At 65.5% G+C, this 14393-nt stretch overlaps 2 protein-coding genes across 2 annotated transcripts; both read left to right on the forward strand.

The window, feature by feature from the left end:
- The first annotated feature begins 228 nt into the window (after positions 1–228).
- On the forward strand, positions 229–8649 carry LOC142078358 (D-serine dehydratase-like). Its single transcript, XM_075140825.1, has 8 exons — positions 229–565; positions 1761–1916; positions 2728–3008; positions 4453–4639; positions 6942–7063; positions 7156–7345; positions 7412–7517; positions 7597–8649. The coding sequence occupies exons 1-8, from the start codon at positions 546–548 to the stop codon at positions 7684–7686; spliced, it is 1152 nt and encodes a 383-aa protein (XP_074996926.1). The 5' UTR covers positions 229–545; the 3' UTR covers positions 7687–8649.
- Positions 8650–8845: 196 nt separating this feature from the next.
- LOC142078419 (tumor necrosis factor receptor superfamily member 16-like) lies at positions 8846–13251 on the forward strand. Its single transcript, XM_075140883.1, has 6 exons — positions 8846–9067; positions 9670–10180; positions 10260–10370; positions 10625–10808; positions 10882–11027; positions 12863–13251. Exons 1-6 carry the CDS (start codon positions 8846–8848, stop codon positions 13165–13167), a joined length of 1479 nt encoding a protein of 492 aa, XP_074996984.1. The 3' UTR covers positions 13168–13251.
- The last annotated feature ends 1142 nt before the right edge of the window (positions 13252–14393 follow it).

Here is a 14393-nt window from a genome sequence, read left to right on the forward strand (position 1 = left end):
TGTGGGGGGTCTCAGCTGCTGTGTACCCACATGTCATGAGTATGGGGGGGTCTCAGCTGCCGTGCACCCCCGTGTCACGAGCGCGGGCCAGCTGGGCTCTCAGCAGCCGTGTGCGCACGTGTCATGAGCACGTGCGGCCTCAGCCCTCAGCAACCCTGTGCCCACGTGTCACGAACGTGCCAGGTCTCGGCAGCCGCTCACCCACGTGTCACGAGCACGGGAGGTCTCAGCAGCCCCGTGCACATGTAGCACGAGCACGCAAGGTCTCAGCCGTCCTTCCTCGTCCCCCCCACGGGCACCGCAGCCGGCCGCTGTCCCCAGGGAGCTGGCAGGCTGTCCCTGGGCTGTCTCGGGGAGGCTGAGCGTCCCCGGCCGCGGCGCCCGTGTCCTCCCCTGCCCCTGCCACCCCCGGGGGGGCCCCATGGCCGGCAGCGACCTCTGTCCCCGGCCAAGGCTGGCTGCGGGTGCCCACGGCGTCACGTGGAGCGGGCACCAGCGGAGCCACCGGAGCCGAGCCGGGAGCAGCCGCGGCGCCGGACGGAGGGATGGACGGACGGATGGACAGGTGGGCAGGGGGAGGGATGGGTGCTCAGGGTGCCAGCGGGACCTTCACCCCGGACAGCCTTGTGGTGGGTGCCCTGGGTGCTGGTGGGGACACCGAGGTCCCACTGCCCGAGGGCCCCGGTGTCCCTGTCCCACCTAGAGCCAGACAGATGTCCCTGTCCCAGCGTCCTGGGCCCAGGTGGTGGCCCAGCCACACATGTCCCAGTCCCAGGTGGCCCAGTTTCCAATGTCCCAGTCCCAGGTGGCCCTGTTCCCAGTGTCCCTATCCCAGGGGACCCCGGTGTCCCAGTCCCAGGTTTCCCATTCCCATAGGTCCCAGTCCCAAGTGTCCCTGTTCCCAGTGTCCCTGTCCCATATGTTCCAGTGCCAGGTGTCCCTGGTCCCAATATCTCTGTCCCAGGTGACCCAGGTGTCCCAGTCCCATATGTGCCTATCCCAGATGTGCCAGTCCCGTGTGTTCCATTCCCATCAGGGCTCAGGTCTCCCTGTCCCAGATGTCCCTGTCCCATATATCCCAGTCCCATATGTCCTTCTCTCAGGTGTCCAGTCCCAGGTTTCCCTGTCCCATATGTCCCAGTTCCACGTGTCCCATGTGTCCCAGTCCCAAGCGTCCCAGTCCCAGGTGTCTCAGTCCCAGGTTTCCCAGTCCCACTTGTCCCTCTTCCCAGTGTCCCTGTCCCAGGTGACCCAGGTGTCCCACTCCCTGGTTTCCCAGTCCCACATGTCCCAGTCCCATATGTCCCAGTTCCACGTGTCCCATGTATCCCAGTCCCAGGTGTCCCACTCCCTGGTTTCCCAGTCCCACATGTCCCAGTTCCAGGTGTCCCAGTCCCAGTGTCTGGCTGAGATGAAGGGAACCCCTGGATTTGTGACCAGGGGGGGACCCAGCACCGCCCCCACCCAAACCACCCCTCGGTGCCAGGTCCCGTGGGGGGGCTCAGCCCACCGGCCCCCAGCCCCCAGTCCCCTCCCAGGGGCCAGGGACCCACGGCAGCCACCTCCGTGCCCACAGGGGTGGGGTGGGTGCAGGATGGGTGCTGGTTTGGGTGCAAGGTGGATGCAGGATGAGTCCAGGGTGGGTGCAAGGTGGGTGCAGGGGTTTTTTGAGGGGGTGCGTGGTGGGTACAGGTTTGGGGGGGACGGTGGGTGCAGGGTGGGTGCAGGGCTGGGTGCAGGGCAGGTTCCCCCCCTCGCAGCACCAGCATGTGGCTGGGAGCCCCCCTGGAGCAGCTGCCCACCCCCGCGCTGACCCTGGACCAGGCGACGATGCGGCGCAACGCCGAGCGCATGCGGGAGCGCTGCCGGGCCCTCGGCCTCCGCCTGCGCCCCCACGTCAAAACCCACAAGACGCTGTGAGTGCATCCCCCCAGCACCCCCCAGCATCCACCCCAGCATCCCCCCACTATCCCCCCAGCACCCCCCAGCATCCCCCCACTATCCCCCCAGCATCCCCCCAGCATCCCCCCACCCTTCTCCCCAGCATCCCCCCACTATCCCCCCCACTATTCCCCCCAACATTCCCCCCACCTTTCCCACCAGCATCTCCCCCATCATCCCTCCAGTATCCTTCCAGTATCCCTCCCAGCACCCCTCCATCCTCCCCCTCAGCACCCCTCAGCTTCCCCCCCACTACCCCCCCACTCTCCCCCCGAGCAATCCCCCAGTATTCCCCCACCTTCCCTCCCAGCATCCCCCCACCTTCTACACCAGCATCCCCCCATCATCCCTCCAGCATCCTCCCAGTATCCCCCCCCAGCATTCCCCATCCTCCCCCTCAGCATCCTCCCACCTTCCCCCCAGTATCCCCCCACATTCCTCCCCAGCATCCCCCCCACCCTCCCCCCGAGCATCCTCCCAGCATCCCCCCACCTTCCCCCCACCATCCCCCAGCATCCTCCCCAGCATCCCCACACCTTCCTCCCCACCATCCCCCCCCACCATCCCCCCAGCAATCCCCCAGCACCCTCCCAGCCCCCCCCCCACCTTCCCCTCCGGCATCCCCCTACCACCCCCCATCTACCCCCCAGCAAGCCCCCCAAAATCCTCCCCAGAACCCCCCCAACATCCCCCCACCATCCTTCCCCCCACTATACCCCCACAACCTCCCCCCCCACTATACCCCCCAGCACCCCCTTAGCCCCCCCCCCATCCCCCCCCACCCAGAGAAGGTGCCGAACTGGCGACGGGCGGCACCCGCCGCGGCATCGTGGTCTCCACCTTGGCCGAAGCTCGTTTCTTCGCGGCGGGGGGCTTCGACGACATCCTCTACGCCTACCCGCTGCCGGGGGGGCGGCTGGAGGAGTGCGTCGCCCTGGCCCAGCGCCTCGGCGCCTTCCAGCTCCTCCTCGACACCCCCCAGGCCTTGGAGCTCCTGCGCCGGCGCCCGCTGCCCGCCGGCAAGCGCTGGCTCGTCTGGCTCAAGCTGGACTGCGGGAATGGCAGGGGTAGGTGACCCCCCCCCCAAATCCCCCCAGGGGGGTTGGAGGTGGGGGGGATGTGGGGATGGGGCAGCACACGTCCTTGACATGCGTCCACCTGTCCCCAGGGTGCTCGGTGGGGTGGGATGTGGCGTGTCCTCCCAGGACCACCAGCTCAACCAGGGTGGGGCGTTTAAGACCCCAAAAAATAGTCGTTCTTCAAGGGTGCTCCATGGGAGGGATGTCCCACGTCCCCCCAAGCCCCCAGAACCACCATCTCAACCAGGATGGGGCATCTGAGACCCCCGAAAAAGTCATTCTTCAAGGGTGCTCCATGGGAGGGATGTCCCACGTCCCCTCAAGCCCCCAGAACCACCATCTCAACCAGGATGGGGCATCTGAGACCCCCGAAAAAGTCATTCTTCAAGGGTGCCGCATGGGTGGGGATGCCCCACGTCCCCCCAAGCCCCCAGAACCACCATCTCAACCAGGATGGGGCATCTGAGACCCCCGAAAAAGTCATTCTTCAAGGGTGCCGCATGGGTGGGGATGCCCCACGTCCCCCCAAGCCCCCAGAACCACCAGCCCAACCAGGATGGGGTGTTTAAGCCCCCCCAAAAAGTCATTAATCAAGGATGCTCCATTGGGGAAGGATGCTCCATGCCCCACCAACCTCAAGCCCGCAGAACCACCAGCTCAAGCAGGATGGGGCATTTAAGACCCCCCCAAAAGTCATTCTGCAAGGATGCTCCATGGAAGGGGGATGCCCCATGCCCCCCCAAGCCCCCAGCCCCACCAGCTCAACCAGGATGGGGCGTTTAAGACCCCCCCAAAAAAGTCATTCTTCAAGGATGTGCCATGGGGCAGAAGTGGCCCAAAGCCCCCCTGATGGGACATTTCAGGCCCCCCATCCTCCCCAAACCTCATCTTCACCCACCCCCACGATGCTCAATGAGGTGGGATGCTCCATGTCCCCCCCCCAGCCCCATCAACCCAACCAGGATGGGGCATTTAAGCCCCCCCAAAAAAGTCATTGATAAGGATGCTCCACTGGGGAAGGATGCTCCACGCCCCACGAACATCAAGCCCCCAGCCCCACCAGCTCAACCAGGATGGGGCATTTGAAATCCCCCCCAAATGCCATTCTTCAAGGATGCTCCACGGGGAGAGATGCCCCAAGTCCCTCCAAGCCCCCAGCCCCACCAACCCAACCAGGATGGCGCATTTAAGACACACTCCCCCCCAAAAGTCATTCTTCAAGGATGCTCCATGGGCAAAGGTGGCCCAAAGCCCCCATGATGGGACATTTCAGCCCACCCCCCCTCCCCAAACCCCACCTTCACCCACCCCCAGGATGCTCCATGCCCCCACATCCCCCCATCCCCAAGCCCCCAGCCCCACCACCTCACCCAACGTGGGCCATCAAAGCCCCCCCCCCAAGCCATGCTTGGACCCTCCTCCTGGCCGGCAGCCGGCGTGCGGCCCACGGACCCCGCTGCCATGTCCCTGGCCCGGGCCATCGCCGAGGAGGCACCGGAGGAGGTGACACTGGTGGGGGTCTACGCTCATTGCGGGGACACCTACAGCTGCCGCGATGTCCCGGCCATCCAAGCCATCGCCCGGGCCACCACCGCCGCCGTGCTCGACTTTGTCACCAGGTGAGCGTCCCAAAGCCAGGGATGGGCAGAGTTAAGGGGGGGGGGGGGGGGCGGTTGGAGGGGGAGGGGTCAAGCTGGCCACCATGGGGTGTCCTCCCCCCGCCCCACCCCATAAAACCCCAGGGGTTGGTTGTAAATGCAAATCACCCCCATAAAGTGGGGCCCTACAGAGCCCCCCCGGGAGCCGGAGGAGGATGCTGGCAGCTCCGGTCACCTTTGATGTGGCTTTGGTGGCAGGTTGTGACCTGTGTCATTGTCCCCCTCCCACCCCTCGTCACCCTTTTGTCCCAGCGGGGTTTTGCATCCCGGAGGGAATTGCTGCCGGATGGTTCCCACTGGTGTGTGGGGGAAGGGGGGGGCGGGCAGTGGGGTCCCCCAGGACCCCCATCCCCGGTGCATGGGGACGTGCTCCCCTGGGGACCCGTCCTGGGGGGTCTCCGGTCCCACCCCAGCCGGTTGTGGCACCGTTTTGTGGTGGGGAAACTGAGGCACACGGGGAAACCTGCTGCCCCTCCAACTCCCCCCCCAAAGTTGGGGGGCTGCTCTGCCCCCACACCACAATGCACCCCACGGGCCCAGCAGTGTGGGGACATGGCACCCCCTTGCCACGTGGCCTTTGAAGGAGGGGGGCAACACATCTGGGCTGCTCGGACACATCTGGAAAGAGCTTGGGCACATCTGGGGGTGCCCTGGAACATCTGGGGGGTCCCCAGCACAGTTAGGGGTGCCTGTAGCACAGCTGGGGGCTCACAGGCACATCTGGGGCTGGTGCCAAGCACATCTGGTGGGTGCTCTGGCATATCTTGGTGGGGGGGGTCCAGAACATCTGGGAGGGGTCCCAGACACATCTGGGGGTGCTCTGGCATACTTGAGGGGGGTGCTCGAGCACATTTAGGGGTTCCTGCACACATCTGTGGGTGCTCTGACGCATCAGGGAGGTCCCTGGAACATCTGGGCATGTTTTAACACATCTGGGGAGATCTCCAGCTCATATGGGTGGATCTCAGGCACATCTGGGGGCTCCCAAGCACATCTGGGGGGCTCTGGCATACCTGGGCAGGATCCCAGGCCCAACTGGGGATGTACTGGTACATCTGAGAGGGGTCCCGGGCACATCTGGGGATTGCTCTGGTATAAAGGGGGGGGACGACAGGCACATCTGGGGAGTGCTCTGGCACATCTGGAGGGGTCCCAGGCACATCTGGATGGATCTTCAGCACATCTGATGGCACCTTGGCACATCTTGGGGGGGGCTCCAGCATATCTGGGGGGGGATCTTGCACATCTGGGGACTCCCATAAACATCCGGGGGCTCCCAGAACACTCTGGAGGGGTCTCCAACACATCTGGGGGTGCTGTGGCACATCTGGGGGCTCCCAGACACATCTGGGAGTGCTCTAAAACATCGGGGGGGCTCTCCAGCTCATATGGGTGGATCTCAGGCACATTTGGGGAATGCCTGGGCACATCTGGGGGTGGTCCCAGGCACATCCGGAGGGGTGCTCTGGCATATCTGGGGAGGCGACCTGCCTTGAGTGTTTGGGGGGGGCTCTCTACTGCATCTGGGGGCTCTCTGCCACATCTGGATGGCTCCCTTGAACATTTGGAGGGCTCCCTGAGGCATCACCACCGCAAGTCCTGCTCCCCAGGGTTCCCAGGGGTGATGGACCCATCTCTGGCCCCATTCCTGTGGCACCCAGGGATGATGGACCCACCTCTGGTCCTGCTCCCATGGTGACCGGGGTGATGGACCCACCTCTGGTCCTGCTCCCATGGTGACCAGGGTGATGGATCCACCTCTGGTCCCACTCCTGTAGTGACCAGGGGTGATGGACCCACCTCCAGTCCCACTCCTGTGGCATCCAGGGGTGATGGACCCACCTCTGGTTCTGTTCCTGTGGCACCCAGGGGTGATGGACCCACCTCCAGTCCCACTCCTGTGGCATCCAGGGGTGATGGACCCACCTCTGGTTCTGTTCCTGTAGCACCCAGGGGTGATGGACCCACCTCTGGTCCCACTCCTGTGGCACCCAGGGGTGATGGACCCACCTCGGGTCCCACTCCTGTAGTGACCAGGGGTGATGGACCCACCTCGGGTCCCACTCCTGTAGTGACCAGGGGTGATGGACCCACCTCTGGTCCCACTCCTGTAGTGACCAGGGGTGATGGACCCAGCTCTGGTCCTGCTCCCGTGGTGACCAGGGGTGATGGACCTATCTCCGGTCTTGCTCCCCATGGTGCCTGGGGGTGATGTCCCCCCTGGCCATGCCCCGGCCGCTCAGAGGGTCCCGTGTGCCGGCAGGCTGCGGCAGGCGGGCGTGCCATGTCCCCAGGCCAGCATCGGCTCCACGCCATCCTGCAGCCACCCGGTGCCGGAGATGGCCCAGCTCACCGAGCTCCACCCGGGCAACTACCTCTTCTACGGTGAGTGGGTCAGGATCCCCCACCCAACACTGGTGTCACCCCTCCCAGGGTGGGACGCACCCCAACCTGGGCTGGGCACCCTCTTCTCCCAGACCTTCAGCAGACCCTGCTGGGTTCCTGTCACCTGGAGGAGGTGGCCATCCGTGTCCTCACCAGGGTCATTGGTCACTACCCCCACCGCAACCAGTTGCTGGTGGACTGCGGGTGGGCTGCCCTCAGCCTCCACGGCCGGGACCAGGCACCCATGGGCTGCGCCGCCGTCGAGGGGCACCCGCAGCTCAGGTGAGCGCCGTGGGTGGCGTGGGGGGGGGGGGACACGGGTGGGGACGTGATGGTGAGTCCCCGCAGGTTGGTGGGGCTGACGCAGGAGCACGGGCAGGTGGAAGCTGTCGATGGACGGTTGGATTTTGGGCGCTTCCCGTTGGGCAGCATCCTGGCTCTCATCCCCTTCCATGTGAGTACCGGCCCTGCCACGCCCCGCCACGCCCCGCCACGCCCTGCCACACCCGGCTCAGCATCCCTGCCCACCGCAGGCCTGCGCCACCGCCGCCATGCACCCCGTCTACTACGTCCACGCCGGGGGGAAGGTGGTGGAGCTCTGGCACCCCGTCCGCGGCTGGTAGGGAGAAGAGTGGGAGCTGCCGGGGTGCTGCACCCATGCCAGGGTGCTGCACCCATGCCAGGGTGCTGCGCCCACACCGAGACCCTGCACCCATGCCGAGACTGTGCACCCACACCAAGACTCTGCACCCATGCGAAGACTGGGCACCCATGCCGGGGTGCTGCACCCACGCCAGCATCCTGCACCCATACCAAGACCATGTACCCACATCAGGGTGCTGCACCCCTGCTGGGGTGCTGCACCCATGCCAAGGGCTTGCATCCACGCCCAAGACCCTGCACCCACATGGGGGTTCTGCACCCATGCCAGCCTCCTGCACCCATACCAAGGCCATGCACCCACACCAGGGTGCTGCACCCACGCCAGGGCGTTGCACCCATACAGGGTTCTGCGCCTATGCTGAGGTCCTGCACCCACACCAAGATCGTGCTCCCACACCAAGACCCTGCATCCACATCGAGATCCTGCACCCATGCTGGGACCATGTACCCATGCCAAGACTGTGCACCTATGCCAGGGTGCTGCACCCATGTTGGGGTGCTGCACCCATGCTGAGCCTGTGCACCCACAACAAGACCCTACACCCACACCATGGTGCTGCACCCACACCAAGACCCTGCACCCATGCTGGGACCATGTACCCACGCCAAGACCCTGCACCCACGCCAGGGTGCTGCACCCACCCTGAGGCCTTGCATCCATGCCAGGGTGCTGCACCCATGCCGAGGTCCTGCAGCCAAGCCAGAGCGCTGCACCCGCGCCGAAACCCTGCACCTACACCAAGGTCCTGCATCCGTGCCGGGGTGCTGCACCCACGCCGAGACCCCGCACCCACGCCGAGACCCCGCACCCACGCCGGGGTCCTGCACCCACGCTGGGTGCTGCACCCACAGGGAGCCCCTGCACCCACGCCGGGGTGCTGCACCCCCCTCCCCATACCGGGGTCAATAAAGCTGCTTTTCCCATTTCCGGGCACTTTTGCCCCCGGGGCGGGGGTGGACGGGCCGCGGGGAGGTGGCGGGGGGGACCCCGTCCCCCCGGTCCCAGCCGGTGGCCCGCGGGCTGAGCCGGAGCGAGACCCGAACCGGACCCGAGCCCAGCCGAGCCGAGGGGGGCGGAGCTCCGCCCGGAGCCCCGCCCCGCCCCGCCGCTCGCAGCCAATGGAGAAGCGCCCCGCCCTGCCCGGCCCGGGGCGAGCCGCGCCCAGCCCAACCGAGGCGGACCGGAGCGAGCCGAGCGAAGCCGAGCGGAGCCGGACCGGACCGAGCGGAGCCGAACCGAGGCGGAGCGGACCGGAGCCGGACCGAGCGGAGCCGGAGGGGACCCGGAGCGGATCGGAGCAGTTCGGAGCGGATCGGAGCCGTTCGGAGCGGATCGGAGCCGTTCGGAGCGGAGCGAGGGGGTCCCGGGGCCGGGCCCGGGTCTCGGCGATGCGGCGGGGCCGGGCGGTGCCGCGGCTGCTGCTGCCGCTGCTGCTGCTCTGCCCGGTGCGGGGGGACCGGGCGGGGCGGGACGGGACGGGGACGGGGACGGGGACGGGGACGGGGACGGGACGGGACGGGACGGGACGGGACGGGAGGGGATGGGAGGGGGCTCCCCGCTGCCGCCCCGGGACCCGCCGGGCCGGCCGCTGCCCCGCGGTGCTCCGCTTCACCTCGCTTTTTGTTGTATTTCTTCTTTTTACTGTATTTTGGTTTGTTTTATTTTATTGTATTTTGGTGCATTTTGGTTTGTTTTATTTCCTTTTCTTTCAGTTTATTTGTTTTAAATTTTATTTTACTGTATTTCATTTTATTTTATTTTACTTCATTTTATTTTATTTTTTACTTTATTTTACTTTATTTTATTTTATTTTACTTTGTTTTTTTACTTTATTTCATATTATTTCGCTTTATTTCACTTTATTTCGTTTTATTTCATTTCATTTCATTTTATTTCGTTTTATTTCTTTCATTTCATTTCAATGTATTTTATTCCTGTTTAGTTTTATTTTCTTTTTGATTATTTACTTTTATTCTTTTTCTTTGATTTTTCAGTTTTATTTCTTTCAGTTTATTATTTCTTTGGGTTTTTTTTGTTGTTATCCATTAGCCTTTCATCCCACTCCATTCTGTTTTACCCCCCCACCCCGGGCACACGCAGGGCTGTCCCACGAGCACCCACCCGAGCACCCCCCCACCTCCCCCATCCCCCCCCCGCCCCGGGACCACGGGGTGCCCCAGAACCCCCAAACCAGCCCCCACCATGGGGGGAGGGGACACACACAGCGGGGGTTTGGAGGGGGGCAACTGGGGGTCACGGTCCCCCCCCTCCCCGGGGAGGGGAAACTGAGGCAGGACCCCCCACCCTGTGCCCGCAGGTGCCGGGGCGGGGCGGGGGGTGCGAGAGCGGGAGGACGACGGCGGCGGGTGGGTGCTGCACCCCCTGTCCCCCCGGCTTCGGCGTCACCGAGCCCTGCGGCCACACCGACACCCGCTGCCAGCCCTGCGCCCACAGTGAGTACCCCCCACCCCCCCCATACCCCCCCCCCCAACTCAGCACCCACTCAGCACCTTCACCCCCCACCCGCGGCAGACCGGACCTTCTCGGCGGTGAGCAGCGCGGTGGAGCCCTGCCAGCCCTGCACCCCCTGCCCGCTGCCGCCGGCCCGGCCCTGCACCCCCGCCCGCGACACCCTCTGCACCCGTGAGTGGCACCCAAGGGTGGGGGTGTGGGGGGGGTGGCCGTGCCTCAGTTTCCCCATGGGCGGGGCTGCATCACGGGGGGGGGGGGAGGCACGCCATTGGGGTGCATTTGGGGGGGGGACATACACCGCTGCAGCACCCCAACGTATTTGGGGTGTCCCCGCCCCACAATCCACCCTGCAAGGGGAAACTGAGGCAGGGGTGGGACCGGGACTCCCCTAATCTTTGTGGGGGACCCCCACCCATCCCCCATAGACGAGGAACTGGAGCGCACGGAGGGGGCCCCCCCCGGGGAGCCGGTGACGGGGGACCCCTCACCTGCCACCCCCGAGTTCGTGCCACCACCCCCCGAGGCCACCGGCAAGGACATCATCCCCGTCTACTGCTCCCTCCTGGCCGCCGTGGTGGTGGGACTCCTCGCCTACGTGGCCTTCAAGTGGTAGGTTTGGGGGGGACACAGACGGTGGGGAGGGTGGGGGTCACCCTGGGTGACCCCCCCACCCCGCGGGCAGCTGGCACACGTGCAGGCAGAAGCAGCAGCTGGCCAAGGCGCGGGCAGGGGACTTGGGGACGTCACCCGAGGGGGAGAAGCTGCACAGTGACAGCGGGGTCTTCCTCGACACCCACAGCCTGCAGGAGCCCCACCAGCCCGGCAAGGGTGAGCACCCAACCACCCAGCGATGGGTTTTGGGGGGGGGGGGGCACTCATCCCAGGGTGGGGGTCCGGGGTGTTTTGTCCCCCAATGTCATTGAGATGGGGTTGGGGAGCACCCAAGTTCATGGGTGGGTGCGGGTCAGGGTGCATCTGTCCCCAGGAGCATCTGGATGGGGTTGGGATGCTCTAGGGAGCACCCAGATGGGTGGGGGTGCCACCATGGCCAAGGGAGCACCCACATGGGTTTGGGGTGCCACCATGGCCCAGGGAGCACCCAGATGGTTTTGGTGTGCCACCATGGCCTGTGGAGCACCCATATGGGGTTGGGGTGCACCTACACCCCAGGGAGCATCCAGATGGGTTGGGGAGCATCCCTACCTTGGGGTTTACCTGGGTGGGGTTGGGGAGCACCCAAGGAGCACCCACATTGGGCTGGGGTACACCCACGCTCCAGGGAGCATCCTGATGGGGTGAGGTACATCTTTGCACCAGGGAGCACCCAAACGGGGTCAGGGAGCACCCATGCCCCAGGGAGGACCCAAATAGGGAGCACCCATGCTCTGGAGAGCACCCAGATGGAGTTGGGGAGCACTCATGCCCTGGGGAGCACCCAAACGGGCTTGGGGAGCACCCAAAGTGGGTCAGGGAGCCCCCAAATAGCGTTGGGGAGCACCTGGACGGGGTTAAGGAGCACCCATGCCCTGAGGAGCCCCCAAATGGGGTCAGGGAGCAACCATGCCCCAGGGAGCACCCAGATGGGGTTGGATGACACCCAGATGGGGGTCAGGGAGCACCCAAATGGCGTTGGGGAGCACCCAAATGGGGTCAGGGAGCACCCGTGCCCCAGGGATCACATGGATGGGGTCAGGGAGCACCGAAACAGGGTTGGGGAGTACCAGGGTGGGCTTGGGGACCACCCATGTCCTGGGGAGTACCCAAATGGGGGTCAGGGAGCACCCAAATGGGGTTGGGTAACACCCAAATGGGGATCAGGGAGCACCTGGATGGGGTTGGGGAGCACCCATGCCCCAGATAGCACCCAAAGGGGACTTGGGGAGCACCTGCATGGGGTTGGTGAGCACCCAAAGGGGACTTGGGGAGCACCTGGATGGGGTTGGGGAGCACCCAAATGGGCGTCAGGAAGCACCTGGAAGGGGTTGGGGAGCACCCATGCCCCAGATAGCACCCAAAGGGGACTTGGGGAGCACCTGGATGGGGCTGGGGAGCACCCAAATGGGGGTCAGGGAGCACCCAAATGGGGTTGGGTAACACCCAAATAGGGGTCAGGGAGCACCTGGAAGGGGTTGGGGAGCACCCATGCCCCAGATAGCATCCAAAGGGGACTTGTGGAGCACCTGCATGGGCTTGGGGAGCACCCAAAGGGGGGTCGGGGAGCACCTGGACGGGGTTGGGGAGCACCCAAAGGGGACTTGGGGAGCACCTGCATGGGGCTGGGGAGCACCCAAAGGGGGGTCGGGGAGCACCTGGACGGGGTTGGGGAGCACCCATGTCCCAGATAGCACCCAAAGGGGACTTGGGGAGCACCTGCATGGGGCTGGGGAGCACCCACAGGGGGGTCGGGGAGCACCTGGACGGGGTTGGGGAGCACCCAAAGCGGGGTCGGGGAGCACCTGGACGGGGTTGGGGAGCACCCATGTCCCAGATAGCACCCAAAGGGGACTTGTGGAGCACCTGCATGGGGCTGGGGAGCACCCACAGGGGGGTCGGGGAGCACCCATGCCCCGGTGAGTCTCCCTCTCCCGGGAGCCGGCGGCACCTCCGGCACAGAAATACCGCCGGGCAGCCATCTGGGGTGCCGACTGTGACCCCACCCGCAGCCCCCCGCCCCGAGGGCCACCCCTTCAGCGCGGTGCCGCCGCAGCGGCAGGAGGAGCTGGAGCGGCTGCTGGAGAGCGGGGGTCCCGGCGGGGACTGGCGCAGCCTGGCCGCCCGCCTGGGCTTCGGCCCCGACGCCATCGGCACCTTCGGCCGCGGCCGGGCGCCCGCCCGCACCCTGCTCAGCGCCTGGGCCGGCGCCGAGGGGGCCACCCTGGAGACCCTCTGCCAGGCCCTGGCCGCCATCGGCCGGCAGGACGCGGCCCGGCGCTTGGCGGGAGCGGGGGACGCCACCTCCGCCGTGTGAGGTGAGGGGCGGGCTCGGCGGGCGCGCCCCGCCCTGTGCCCTGCCCGGAGCCCCGGGGGTTTTTAAGGGGGTTTTGTACTTTTTTAGGGGGGGCGGGGGGGGGGGGGTAACGGGGGGAATTCGGTGGCCCCGGTGTGGGGGCAGAGGGTGGTGGCGGAGGGCGGGGGAGCCGGGGGACGCGGCTGGGCCCTGGGTGGGCGCATTAAATGTGTCACTTGTGTGTCACCAGGATGCGTGGCCTCGGGTGTCCGTGTGTCCCCTCGAGCGCGTGTCACCGGGATGTGTCCCCGCGGGTGTCCGTGTGTCTCCGCGGGTGTCCGTGTGACCCTGGGATGTGTCCCCTCGGGGGTCCGTGTGTCCCCAGGATGCGTCCCCTCGGGTATCCATGTGACCCTGGGATGTGTCCCCTTGGGTGTCCATGTGTCCCCTCAAGCGCATGTCACCAGGATGTGTCCTCTCGGGTGTCCGTGTGTCACCAGGATGTGTCCCCTCGGGTGTCCGTGTGTCCGCTCAAGCGCATGTCACCAGGATGTGTCCCCTCGGGTGTCCGTGTGTCACCAGGATGTGTCCCCTCGGGTGTCCGTGTGTCACCAGGATGTGTCCCCTTGGGTGTCCATGTGTCACCAGGATGTGTCCCCTCGGGTGTCCGTGTGTCACCAGGATGTGTCCCCTTGGGTGTCCATGTGTCCCATCAAGCGCATGTCACCAGGATGTGTCCTCTCGGGTGTCCGTGTGTCACCAGGATGTGTCCCCTTGGGTGTCTGTGTGTCCCCTCAAGTGCATGTCACCAGGATGCGTCCCCTCAGGGGCCCCTGTGACCCCAGGATGTGTCCCCTCAGGTGTCCATTTGTCCCCTCAAGCGCGTGTGACTGGGATGTGTGTCCTCACGTGTCCATGTGTCCCCACAAGCGTGTCACCAGGACGAGTGTCCATGCGTCCCCTCAAGCGCATGTCACCAGGACCTGTGTCCTCAGGTGTCCGTATGTCCCCCCACGGGCATGTCCCCAGGACATCTGTCCTCAGGCGTCCGTGTGTCCCCCAGCGCATGTCCCACATCTGTCCCCATAGGGACAGCAGGGGGGTGGGTGGCCCTGGAAAAGGGGGGGACACCCCCAAAGACCCCAAGGCAGGTAGCACCCGGAGATGCCACATAGAAAAGAGGAAAAGATGGAAAAGAGCCGTTTTAACCCCAAAATGCGCACTGGCACCCCTGCCCCAAGCTGGGT

This window comes from Calonectris borealis, chromosome 2, assembly GCF_964195595.1.
Source record: "Calonectris borealis chromosome 2, bCalBor7.hap1.2, whole genome shotgun sequence".
In the NCBI taxonomy this organism is placed as follows: Eukaryota; Metazoa; Chordata; class Aves; order Procellariiformes; family Procellariidae; genus Calonectris; species Calonectris borealis.

Bases quoted from the DNA above. Each gene is read 5' to 3' on its own strand.
- LOC142078358 (XM_075140825.1), top strand. From the start codon at position 546: ATGGACGGACGGATGGACAG. The intron at 7,064-7,155 runs GTGAGTGGGTCA...CTCTTCTCCCAG, and splicing joins GGGCAACTACCTCTTCTACG to ACCTTCAGCAGACCCTGCTG. The intron at 7,346-7,411 runs GTGAGCGCCGTG...GAGTCCCCGCAG, and splicing joins GAGGGGCACCCGCAGCTCAG to GTTGGTGGGGCTGACGCAGG.
- LOC142078419 (XM_075140883.1), top strand. From the start codon at position 8,846: ATGGAGAAGCGCCCCGCCCTGCCCGGCCCGGGGCGAGCCGCGCCCAGC. The intron at 10,371-10,624 runs GTGAGTGGCACC...CATCCCCCATAG, and splicing joins CCGCGACACCCTCTGCACCC to ACGAGGAACTGGAGCGCACG. The intron at 10,809-10,881 runs GTAGGTTTGGGG...CCCCGCGGGCAG, and splicing joins GCCTACGTGGCCTTCAAGTG to CTGGCACACGTGCAGGCAGA.